Raw genomic sequence first — 13,090 nt, forward strand, 5'->3', positions numbered from 1 at the left:
ACATCCCATGTGAGAATGAAAAAACAATTATCTTTCCCAAGCTTGCTTGTTATACCCTCTCTGCTATTGAGTTCCTTCTATCTTCATACTAAAACATCGGGTTTTTCCTTTGCATTTCCAGAAGCTGAATGTATAGAATTTCACAGATTTCTCAGCCTAGTCTCCAAGATTCTCCAACACAAACAAAAGCCGTGACAGATATTTAAGGGGTACAGGACTCAACCAGACAAAATACAAATTCAAAGTTCCAAGGATCCTTTCACTTTGTGCAATAACTGGCTTAATTATAAACTCCTACTGCATCCAGTTTGTCACCTGCCATCAGCTGCTGTTTAAATGGTCCCATTGTACTTGCTGGAGGAGTTTAGAATCCCCAATCTCAAACAAGCTGCACATTTCTTAAATGGCAGCACATTAGCTGAAGGATCTAATGATCAAATTGCCAGCTGACACATCAACTGAAATTCAATTTGTGTTTCTCGTTCAGATGTTCTCTACAATATCCTGCAGCGAGATGTAAATAGCACAAAGTGTGTTCCTCTCAGGTAACACAAAGGCTCCTCTGGTGATTGGATGTGACAAACGCTCCTCACTATTTTGAGCAGCAAGTTTTCTGTTTGGGAGAATCTTCACACAGCTCAACAATCTTCTCCTTTTCCTTATCTTCGAGTTCCTTCAGAAGTCTGAATAAACAGATCAAATAAATGTCTGTCAGAATATCAGAAAAGATGTGGGCTGCAAGTTCAAAAAGATTTAGTACTTTCAGAAAATATAAACAAGGAATCTCATAATAAGTCAATGCCACTGCAGTCCTGTGATTACTGCTTCACAGAAATGAAGAAATAACTGGAAAGGGAGCAGAGATGATTAATGTTTTGATATGGAGAAACGTACAGCATGAGAACTCACTGATTCTATCCTGGTCAAAACCTTATCAATGCTGGCAGCTCTATATTGGGATACAGGAGAGAGCAAGGGAGATCAAACAGTTACTGGTAAGGAAACCAATAAGTATTTTATTTACAATAATTAGAGCAGATAAAGTCATAAAGTAACCCTTATGAGCAATCAGAATTGAGCAGAGAAAATTCTCGGCTTGTGTCCATCTTTGACTCCCACATGAGTGAGAGAGAGAGAGGGGAGAGCAAGAGAGAGAAAGAAAGAGAGAGAGAGAAAGGAAGAAGAGAGAGAGAGAGAGAAAAAGAGAGACACTTGCTTATTTCTCCATGTCAGTAACATACAAATTAGAAGTTGAAGTACATCCTTTGGCCCCTCAAGCCTGCTCCACCATTCTATAATGAAAATAACAAATGCTGGAGATCACAGCGAGTCAGGCAGCATTCATAGAGAGCAAGCTAACGGTTCGAGTCTAGATGACTTCATCAGAGCTGATGTGAAGTGTGGAGGGGACATCATTTATGCCGTTGTTAGGGTGTAGTGGGTGTCGAGTGCTGGGGGAGAAAACATGTTGATAGTTCAGATTAAGTGATTGGAAGGTTTGATTCCACCCTCGGGTGACTGTCTGTGTGGAGTTTGCACATCCTCCCCGTGTCTGCGTGGGTTTCCTCCGGATGCTCTGGTTTCTTTGCAAAGATGTGTAGGTTAGGTGGATTAGCCATGGGAAATGCAGGGATAGGATAGAGAGTGGGATGCTCTTTGAAGGCTCAATGTAGGTTTCATGTCCTGCTTCCACATTGTAGAGATTCTATGTTGAAAAGTGTGGCACTAGAAAAGCGCAGCATCTGAGGAGCAGGAGATTCGACATTTTGGTCTTATGAAGGGCTTATGCCAGAAATGTTGACTCTCCTGCTCCTCAGATGCTGCCTGACCCGCTGGAATGTTCCAACATCACACTTTTCAACTCTGATCTCCAGCATCTGCAGTCCTCTTTTTCTCCCTGTAGAGATTCTATGTTTGTCCATTCTGAATTTACAAGCTTTTGTTTATTTATTAATTGAAAGGATGAGTTTGAGTGAGTCGTGAGTAACTGTGACGGGGGAGGGATAGTGGAGAAGTCCTTTAACTAGGAACTCAATGTGAATGGCAGCCATAATCAGCCCAGTGCCGGAGTTCAGCAGCAGTAACACATGGTCTCCCTCGTGTGCACCATCAGGGAGTTGTCATTCTGAATAATAGCATCAATAGAGTGGAAAACTTCAGTCTCGGATACAGCCATCAGCTCTGTCTCTTCATTATCACTCGCTAAATGTGCAAACTGTAATATGAGCCAGGAGATAGGCTGATGCAACACCTTCATTTCAGGTTCGAGTGAAAGTTAATTGGGGGCCATTTAGTCAAACATAAGGTGTGAATAATCACTTAGAGTCCATAATTCAAGCTAAAATTAGAGTACATTTAAAATGCACGGTTTAATCAGGAACAGGCATCAATGATCTCAACTAGCATGAGCTGTTGCAGTGAATGAGATTCAGTTAATGTTAGAACAGGAGAAAATTACTGCAGATGCTGGAATCTGTAATGAAAACAACAAATACCACAGATCGCAACAGGTCAGGCAGCATCCATGGAGACAGAGCAAGCTAACGTTTTGAGTCGAGATGATTCTGCATCTTCAGTTAGTTACTTAAGGGATCAGGTGAGGACAAGTTGGAATGTCAAAACAAAAATAGCTCATCCATCCCATTAAGCCTGCTGTCTCATTTGGTTATACTATGGCTGTAATATCTCACATCACTTTCCAACTCAGCCTCCCTATCCATTAGTTTGTAGAAAGCTAGCTAGATGTTGATATTCCTGCAAGGGTCAAACTGCTTCTCATTCCTTTTGAGGAGCATGTGGCATTGTCAATAGAGTAGAAACAAAGACGTTTACAGAATCCCTACAGTGTGGAAATAGGCCATTCGGCCCAACAAGTCCACAATGACAGTCCGGACAGTATCCCACACAGACTCACCCCATCCCTGTAACCTTGCATTTCCCATGGCCAATCCACCTAACCTGCGCATCTTTGGACAGTGGGAGGAAACCAGAGCACCCAGCAGAAATCCACACAGATAATGTGAAAGCTCCACAGACAATCGCCTGAGAGTGGAATCGAACCTGGGTCCCCAGTGCTGTGAGGCAGCAGTGTTAAACACTGAGCGACGGACTGCCCACAGCAGAAACAGAGACACACACAAGATAGGGGCAGGAGTAGCCCATTCGATCCCTCAAACCTACTCCATAATTTAGTGTGATCGTGGCTGATCATTTAGCCCAATATCCTAATCCCACCCATCTCCCCCACTATCTCTTGATCCTTTAGCAACAAGAGCTATGTCTAACTCCTTCCTGAAAACACAATGCTTTGGCCTCAACCACTTTCTGTGGTAGTGAATTTCAATGGCTCACCACTCCCTGGATGAAGAAATTTCTCATTTCATTCCTAAACATTTACCACTTATCCTTAAACTATGACCCCTGTTTCTGGACTCCCCCACCATAGAGAACATCCTTCCTGCATCTAGTTCTGTTAGACTTTTATAGGCTTCTGAGATCACACCTCATTCTTCTAAACTCCAGTTAATGCAATCCTAACCAACTCAATATCTCCTTTAGTGAAGTTTCGTTGTACTCCCTCTATCATAAGAATATCGTTCTTCAGATCAGGAGACCTTACTAATGTTCTGTATAACTGTAACAAATCTTCCTGTTTCTGTACTCAAACCCTCTCGCTATGAAGGCCATCATCAGTTTACCTTCTTTATTACCTGTAGCACCTACGTTTACATTCAGGGACTGGTGCACGAAGACACCCAGACCTCGCTGAACACTCCCCTCTCTCAATTTACAGCCATTCAAATAACAATCTACCTTCCTGTTTTTGTTACCAAAGTAGATAACTTCACTTCTATCTACATTATACTGCCTCTTCCCTGCATTTGCTCACTCAATCAACTTGCCCAAATCCCACTACAAAACCTCTCCATCCAAGTTTGCGTCATCTGTAAATTTTGTGAGATTCCATTTAATTCCCTCATCTAAATCATTAACGTATGTTGTAAATGGTTGTACCCCTGCAGCACATCACTGTCTGCCATTTTAAAAAAAGGCATATTTATTCCTACTTTTTGTTTCCTGCCTGCTAATCAATTTTCTATCCAATACACAAATCCAATCCAATGAGTTTTAGTTTTACACATTGATCTCTTCTGTGGGACTTTGTCAAAAACCTTCTGAAAATCCAAATAAATAAATACTCCACTGACGTTGCCTGGTCAATTCTACTAGTTACATCCTCAAAGAAATTTAGTAGATTTGTCAAACATGATTTCCCTTTTATAAATCTAGGATGAGCGTGTCTGACTCTACCACTGTTTTCTCAGTGCTCTGTTAAAAAATCTTTGATGATAGACTCTAGCATCTTCCTCATTACTGACTCACTGCTCTAGAATTCCCTATTTTGCCTCTAACTCCTAAATAATGGCTTTTAAATAATGGGTTACATAGCAACTCTCCAATCTGTAGGAATGTTTCAGAGTATAAAGAACTTTGAAAATGAGCACCAATGCACTTTGAGGATCACTTCGTGAAGTATTCTGTCATGTACATCATCAGGCCTTGGGGATTGATTGACCTTCATTCACAACAAATGTTTCCAACACCATTTCTCTACCAATATGGATTGCTTCACTCCCTCCCTCTCACTAAACCCTGTGTTCACCATTATTTCTGGTATGTAGCAGCTTATGAGAAGCCAGGAGAAATCTTGTGTGGGTGTCCTCCTCAAAGGAGGAAAGCTGACTTTGCTGTTGAATATCATGTATCACTGGATATCTGTGGGTGTCTGGGAAAATTAACAAACAGCAAAATTCACAACTGATCTTGGAGGAACCTTTTTGAGAGAAGTCACAGCACAGAAATAGATAAGTGAACAGTTTTTAAGTGTGGCCTTGCTTAAGTCTGCAGTAGTGAGTAGAGTGGGTTCTTTATTGATTATATGTTTTATTGAGCTATGTCTCTTGATTAAACTTAAAAATATAAGCCATAAGTATTAAGTTAGCCTGGAGCAGTGTTTTGTAGAGGAATGAGACAGTACTATTTTCTGGGTCTGCAGGTTGGAAGAAGCAAAAATGGCCCTTAGTGGAGTGATATGCTCTTCTTGTTGGGAGTTTATGGGGAGTTTACGAGTTACTGAGGATTATAACTACAATAAATGCTGTTAGTTGCGAATCCAATCAGATTGAATGGATCAGTTGGAGGCAATGAGGAATTTACAAAAGCAAGGGGATATGATGGATGGCAGCTTTAGGAAGAGGGAAAGCTACAGATACAGTCACATAGATGGGTTACCTCCAGGAAAGGTAAGAGAGGTAGGTAGCTAGTGCAGGAGTCTTCTGAGGCTATCCCTATTTCAAACAAGTATGCTGTTTTGGAAAATGTATGGAATAATAGATTCTCAGGGGAATGTGGCACAAACAACCAATTTTCTGGTATTGTAACTGGCTCTAATATAATGAGGGATACGACGGGTTCCATGAGATCTATTGTGTTAAGGGACTCTCTAGTCCAAGGCACAGACAGATGTTTCTGTGACCAGTGATGAAAAATCAGAATTGTGTGTTGTCTCCCTGGTGCCAGGATCAAGGATGTCTCAGATAGGATGCAGATTGTTCTCAAGGGGGAGAAGCAAAAGTGAGGACTGCAGATGCTGGAGATGAGAGTCGAGAGTGTGGTGCTGGAAAAGCATAGCAGATCAGGCAGCATCTGAGGAGCAGGAAAGTTGACGTTTCAGGCAAAAGCCTTTCATCAGGAATGAGGCTAGGAGCCTCAGGGGTGGAGAGATAAATGGGAGGGGGTTGGAGCTAGGGGGAAGGTAGCTAAGAGTGCAATGTGTGGATGGAGGTGGGGGTAAAGGTGATAGGTCGGAGGCAAGGGTGGAGTGGATAGGTGGGAAGGAAGATTGACAGGTAGGACAGGTTGGAACTGGGGTAAGGTGAGGAATGGGGAAATGAGGAAACTGGTGAAATCCACATTGATGCCCTGGGGTTGGAGGGTCCCGAGGCAGAGGCATCAGGTGGTTATGGAGTGGCAATGAAGAGGCCCAGAGCCTGCAGGTGGAGTGGGAGGGGGAGTTGAAGTGTTTGGCCAGGGGGGTGGGATTGGTTGCTGAGGGTGTCCTGGAGATGTTCTCTGAAGCACTCTGTGAGTAGGCGTCCTGTCTCCCCAATGTAGAGGAGACTGCATCGGGAGCAACGAATGCAGTAAATGACATGCGTGGAATAGCAGGTGAAGCGTTGGTGGAGGTGGAAGGGTTCTTTGGGGCCTTGGAAGGTGTGGGAGCAGGTTTTCCAATTCCTACGGGGTGGCAGGGGAAGGTGCCGTGAGGGAAGGGTGGCTTGTTGGGGGGCGTGGACCTGACCAAGTAATCAGGGAGGGAATGGTCTTTACGGAAAACGGATAGGGGTGCAGAGAAATATATCTCTGGTGGTGGGGTCTACTTGTAGCTGCCAGAAATGGCAGAGGATGATGCAATGTATATGGAGGGTGGAAGGTGAGGACTGGGGACAGGAGAGGGACTGGTGGGGTTCTGTCCTTGTTGTGGTTGGAGGGGTGGGGTTCGAGGGTGCACATGCAGGAAGTGGATGAGATGCACTGAAGGGCATTATCAATCACATGGAGGGTAAATTTTGGTCTTTAAAGAAGGAGGCTATCTGGTGCGTTCTGTGGTGGAACTGGTCCTCCTGGGAGCAGATGCAGCAAAGGCAGAGGAATTGGGAATAAGGAATAGCATTTTTGCAGGAGGCAGGGTGGGAGGAGGTGTCATCCAGGTGGCAGTGGGAGTCAGTGTACTGAGGGAGGATATTCCTGGAAATATATCCAGGGAAGTTATTTGAGAAATAAGCAAGGAATGATCATCTTATTGGATTGTATTATAGCCAGCAGGAAATTGAGAAACAAATTTGTAAGGAGATGTAGTTATCTGTAAGAATAATAGGATAGTAGGGGATTTTAACTTTCCAAACATAGACTGGGACTGCCATAGTGTTAAGGACTTAGATGGAGAGGGATTTGTTAAGTATGTACAAAAACATTTTCTGATTCAGTATGTGGATGTACTGACTAGAGAAGGTGCAAAGCTTGGTAAATAAGGCAGGGCAGGTGATTGAGGTATCAGTGGGGAGCACTTTGGGGCCAGCAACCATAATTCTATTAGTTCTAAAATAGCGATAGAAAAGTATAAACGAGATCTAAAAGTTGAAGTTCTAAATTGGAGAAAGGTTAATTTAAATGGTATTAGGTAAAAACTTTTAAAAGCTGATTGGGGGCAGATGTTCTCAGGTAATGGGATGGTTGGAAAATTGGAAGCCTTATGAAATGAAATAACGAGAGTGCAGAGACAGTATATTCCTGTTAGGGTGAAAGGAAAGGCTGGTAGGTGTAAGGAATGCTGGATGATTAAAGAAATTGAGGATTTGGTTAAGAAAAAGAAGGAAGCCTATGTCAGGTATAGACAGGATACATTGTGTCAATCCTTAGAAGAGTATAAAGGCAGTAGGATTATACTTAAGAGGGAAATCAGGAGGGCAAAAAGGGGACATGAGCTAGCTTTGGCAAATAGAATTAAGAAGAATCCAAAGGATTTTTACAAAGACATTAAGGACAAAAAAGTAACTAGGGAGAGAATAGGGCCCCTCAAACATCAGCAAGGTGGCGTTTGTGTGGAGCAGCAGGAGATGGGGGGGATATTAAACGAGTAATTTGCATCAGTGTTTACAGTGGAAAAGGACATGAAAGATATATAATGTAGGGAAATAGATGGTGCCATCTTGAAAACTGTCCATATTACAGGGGAGCAAGTACTGAATATCTTGAAACGCATAAATGCGGATAAATCCCCAGGACCTGATCAGGTGTACCCCCGAACTCTGTGGGAAGCTAGGGAAATGATTGCTGGGCCTCTTGCTGCGATATTTGTATCATCGATAGTCACAGGTGAGGTGCCGGAAGACTGGAGGTTGGCTAATGTGGTGCCACTATTTAAGAAAGGTGGTAAGGACAAGCCAGGAAACTATAGACCAGTGAGCCTGACATCGGTGATGGGCAAGTTGTTGGAGGGAATCCTGAGGGACAGGATTTACATGTATTTGGAAAGGCAAGGACTGATTAGGCATAGTCAACATAGCTTTGTGCATGGGAAATCATGTTTCACAAACTTGATTGAGTTTTTTGAGGAAGTATCAAAGAGGATTGATGAGGGCAGAGTGATAGACATGATCTGTACGTACTTCAGTAAGGTGATCAACAAGGTTCCCCACTGGAGACTGATTAGCAAGGTTAGATCTCATGGAAATACAGGGAGAATGAGCCATTTAGATACAGGACTGGCTCAAAGGTAGAAGACAGAGGGTGGTGGTGGAGGGTTGTTTTTCAGACTGGAGGCCTGTGATCAGTGGAGTGCCGCAAGGATCGATGCTGGGTCTACTACTTTTCATCATTTATATAAATAATTTGGATGTGAGCATAAGAGGTATAGTTAGTAAGTTTGCAGCTAACACCAAAATTGGAAATATAGTGGACAGCGAAGAAGGTTACCTCGGATTGTAACGGGATCTTAATCAGATGGATCAATGGGCTGAGAAGTGGCAGATGAAGTTTAATTTAGACAAATGCGAGGTGCTGCATTTTGGGAAAGCAAATCTTAGCAGGACTTATACACTTAATGGTAAGGTCCAAGGGAGTATTGCTGAACAAAGAGACCTTGGAGTACAGGTTCATATCTCCTTGAAAGTGGAGTCACAGGTAGATAGGATAGTGAAGAAGGCGTTTGGTATGCTTTCCTTTATTGGTCAGAGTATTGAGTATTGGAGTTGGGAGGTCATGTTGCGGCTGTACAGGACATTGGTTAGGCCACAGTTGGAATATTGTGTGCAAATCTGGTCTCCTTCCTATCGGAAAGATGTTGTGAAACTTGAAAGGGTTCAGTAAAGATTTACAAGGATGTTGCCAGGGTTGGAGGATTTGAGCTATAGGGAGAGGCTGAACAAGCTGGGACTGTTTTCCCTGGAGCTTCGGAGGCTGAGGGGTGACCTTATAGAGGTTTACAAAATCATGAGGGCATGAATATGATAAATAGACAAAGCCATTTCTCTGGGGTGGGGGAGTCCAGAACTAGAGGGCATAGGTTTAGGGTGAGAGGGGAAAGATATAAAAGAGACCTAAGGGGCAATCTTTTCACGCAGAGGGTGGTACGTGCATGGAATGAGCTGCCAGATGAAGTGGTGGAGGCTGGTACAATTGCAACACTCGAGGCATTTGGATGGGTATATGAATAGGAAGGGTTTGGAGGGATATGGGCCGGGTGCTGGCAGGTGGGACTAGATTGGGTTGGGACATCTGGTCGGCATGGACGGGTTGGACCGAAGGGTCTGTTTCCTTGCTGTACATCTCTATGACTATGAGCAACATCATGTGGATTTGTGAGAGCTTCAACTGAACAGAGGTCACTGGCACGAGGGAAGAGGGGACTTTGGGCAAAGGGCTCAGGCCAGAATGGAGGGGACTAGGGTCCAGGAAGACCGGGGTGGGGAGGGGGAAGCAGAGGCCAGGGCAGAGAGGACTAGGGCAGGGTGGAGTGGGGGCAGGATAGACAGGAGTGAGTCAAGGCAGAGGGGTGTGGTGGTCAGGGTGGAAGGGGTGGGCGGGCTGCGCAGAGGGGACTGAGGGCTGGGTGGAGGATAGGGGAATAGAGGGGAGTGGAGCCAGGGTGGAATGGTGTGAGAGCTGGGCAGGGGGTAGTGGGGGCTAGGCAGAGAGGACTGAGGGCTGGGAGTAGGGGAGTGGGGGTCAGGGTGGAGGGCAGTTAGGGGCAGGGCAGCACTCAGTGGTGAACAATCAGCTCTTGCTACTCTGCACAAACAGTTAGGGACAACAAGGTTAGTATAGATAGAATTATTAGATTCAGCGAAGAGGACATTAAATGAATGCTGGGTGTCTGGATTGAGAGAACAGGATGCACAAAGGAGTGAAATACTCGTAGAGGTGGGGAGGCTCAGTGGGCCTTTATTGTAGTCACAGTTGAAAACTTACACCTTTTGATACATTCCCACCTCTGTCAGCTCTGAAATAGGGAATATGGGAACCAGGCTGGTTCAAGGGATTAGGCTTCTGCCCATCTGAAGGATAAATATCAACATAGAATCACAGAGTCAGACAGATGTACAGCACAGAAACAGACCCTTTAGTCCAATTCGTCTATGCTGACCAGATTACGCTATCTAATCTAGTCTCATTTGGCGTATATCCCTCTAAATCCTTCCTGTTCATGTAACCATCCAGATGTCTTTTAAATGCTGTAATTGTACCAGCCTCCACCACTTCCTCTGACAGCTCATTTCATACACACCACCCTCTGCGTGAAAACGTTGCCCCTTAGGTCCCTTTTAAAACATTTCCCTCTCACTTTAAAATTATGCCATCTAGTGAAATTGATTGGACCAACAGCCTGTTACAACTCCAATGTGTCTGATTTTGTTTCTGCTGTTTGTTACTTCAATGCTGATTGAAGTAACTCCACAACCACCAGTATCCCATCACCCCAAGTCACCCTTTATTTACATGTGGAGAGTCCTTGACACTGATCCAGCTCCCACAAAGCCAAATGTCAGAGTGAACAGAACTTATGACACACCTGTCTATACCTGTCAGCCAGGACTCACTGATTGGACCAGATTAACAGCCCCAATCAAGGAACTCATATTCCATGAGGTTGACTTGGCTGACTTCATTAGGTTACTCCAATAATGAATTGTTACTGACATCATGATCTCAACAGGGATTGGGAGGGTTAATAATTACACATATTCTGTATTCTGCAGCTAGACACCAAAAGGACTCAGTGTTCATCTTGGGGTGGGGCACTGTCCTTGACAATGTATGTATAATGTCAAATGCCAGATGAAGGCTATTTAACAATTCAGGGGCTCCTCGTTCATGCTGCTTTATATTGGGCTGGAAGAAACATAAAAACAAGAGGCCATTCAGCCTCTCAAGTCTTTTCTGCTATTCTGATAAATCACAACAACAGAGCTGCTTCTCAACTCCACACCGTAACCAGCTCAATGTGAAATCTTCAAAATTAAACATATTGCAGAACTCCTGTTTACTCCTGAGTGAAGCAGCAATGTCAGCACATCTTCACACATTACAGATTCTCATAGTTCTAAAACTGCAGATTCACTGGTGGCATCACAAAGAGCCTTGTTGTCAAATGGATGAAATTTTTTTTCATTTGCAGATAAATTTACTCATTGAAATATTTATGCTCCTTTCCACATGGGAGCTATCATTTTAATAGCATTAGCTTACTAGCAGATAACAGAGCTCTGCCTATGCGTAGCCAATGTTCCCAAATGTATATTGTGTGTGTGTGTGTGTATGCATGCATGTGTTTTTATCTGTATAGAACATAGAACATAGAACATTACAGCGCAGTACAGGCCCTTCGGCCCTTGCTGTTGCGCCACCCTGTCATACTAATCTGAAGCCCATTCCACCTATAGTATTCCATGTACGTCCATATGCCTGTCCAATGACAACTTAAATGCACTTAAACTTGGTGAATCTACTACTGATGCAGGCAAAGCATTCCATACCCTTACTACTCTCTGAGTAAAGAAACTACCTCTGACATCTGTCTTATATCTATCCCCCCTCACTTTAAAGTTGCGTACCCTTGTGTTTGCCTTTCCCATACTTGGAAAAAGGCTCTCTCTGTCCACCCTATCTAACTCTCTGATTATCTTGTATGTCTTTATTAAGTCACCTCTCTTCTCTCTAACGAGAACAGCCTCAATGCCCTCAGCCTTTCCTCGTAAGACATTCCTTCCATACCAGGCAACATCCTAGTAAATCTCCTCTGCACCCTTTCCAAAGTTTCCACATCCTTCTTATAATGCGGTGACCAGAACTGTACACAATACTCCAAGTATACGCATGTCTATGTGCGTATATGTGCGTACATGTGTTATGTGCGTGGGTGCATGTATGTGTTAGTTCCTCGGAACAAGGATGACACTTGCTGATAGTAAGACCCTGTTTGAAGTCCTTTAACTTCAGAAGGTTTAAGGTGCAGTTAGCACATGCAGTTGGCAGGACTGACCATGGACAGAGTCAGAGTCCGAAGCCTTCTCAGAGCCATTATTGTCCCTGGGAATATCCCATTCCCTATTTTGTCTACTCCAGGTGAATATTTCTAAAACGTCTTACATCTCATACATGGTGAACTTATGTATAAGCAAGAATGCAATATATTCAGATTTATTCATAAATAAGTCTTATTTTCTCCCTTTAAAATGTCTGGAGAGTTTGGGAGAACCTGTGACAGGATGAGCCAATTTTTAAAATCATTTGCTTCTCAGTTCAGCCTTTCCAATCATTGTGACTTTAGCATCAGTAGACTAATTCATTAAAAGTGCTAGTAACAAATCTAGACCATAATATTTAAACCAGTTCCAAGCTACATATATTTAGCTAGGTTCATGCAGCACGAACACTAATGTTACAGTGTGATAGAATCAAAAATTCATTCATGCATGTCACTCTGCATTTGGACTTTGTCAGAAACCAAGGTTTAGTTTCATAATTTCTATATTGTCACTGTGTTTTTGTGATATAATCATTAAGATGTACAAATCAATGAATGAGATGTTAATCACCTTCTGATTTAATGAATTTACCACCTTACCTGGCCAAATGCATCATGGATTCAGTTATATTGACACCTGAGAAGGCACTGCACTCATAGAAAATCAAATTACATTCCTGTTAAAACAAAAGGTGGAAGTATAATGAGGCTGCTTCAGGCTCCTGGGTCAATAACTCAACATGTGCAGAATTCAAAATTCATGAACACAAATGATCCTAAGATAGACCAAGATAATTAACAGGAGGATCAGATTAGACCAAGGGAAAAACATTAGAAGCAGGTAGAAATATTATGCATTTTTAAAACTATCTGCTTTTCAGAGTATATGGATGTCATTGGCAAGGCCTACATTCACTGTCCATCCCTAAATGCCTTAGAACTGGGTGACTTGCACAGTCATCTTAAAGGTCAGCTACAAACCAACCACATTGTAATCTGTCTGGA

General features: G+C 43.2%; 1 protein-coding gene across 1 annotated transcript in view; it reads right to left on the bottom strand.

Annotated features, from left to right (window-relative positions):
* Positions 1-503: 503 nt before the first annotated feature.
* cracr2aa (calcium release activated channel regulator 2Aa) overlaps positions 504-13,090 on the bottom strand; it is a 74,811-nt gene continuing 62,224 nt past the window's right edge. Inside the window, exons 16-17 of the mRNA XM_060840049.1 lie at positions 12,686-12,762; positions 504-683 (exon numbers count right to left, since the gene is read on the bottom strand). Coding sequence (XP_060696032.1) covers positions 593-683; positions 12,686-12,762 — 168 coding nt within the window. The 3' untranslated portion in view covers positions 504-592. The remainder of the gene's footprint in view (positions 684-12,685; positions 12,763-13,090) is intronic.

This window comes from Hemiscyllium ocellatum, chromosome 19 (assembly GCF_020745735.1).
Source record: "Hemiscyllium ocellatum isolate sHemOce1 chromosome 19, sHemOce1.pat.X.cur, whole genome shotgun sequence".
NCBI classification, from domain to species: domain Eukaryota; kingdom Metazoa; phylum Chordata; class Chondrichthyes; order Orectolobiformes; family Hemiscylliidae; genus Hemiscyllium; species Hemiscyllium ocellatum.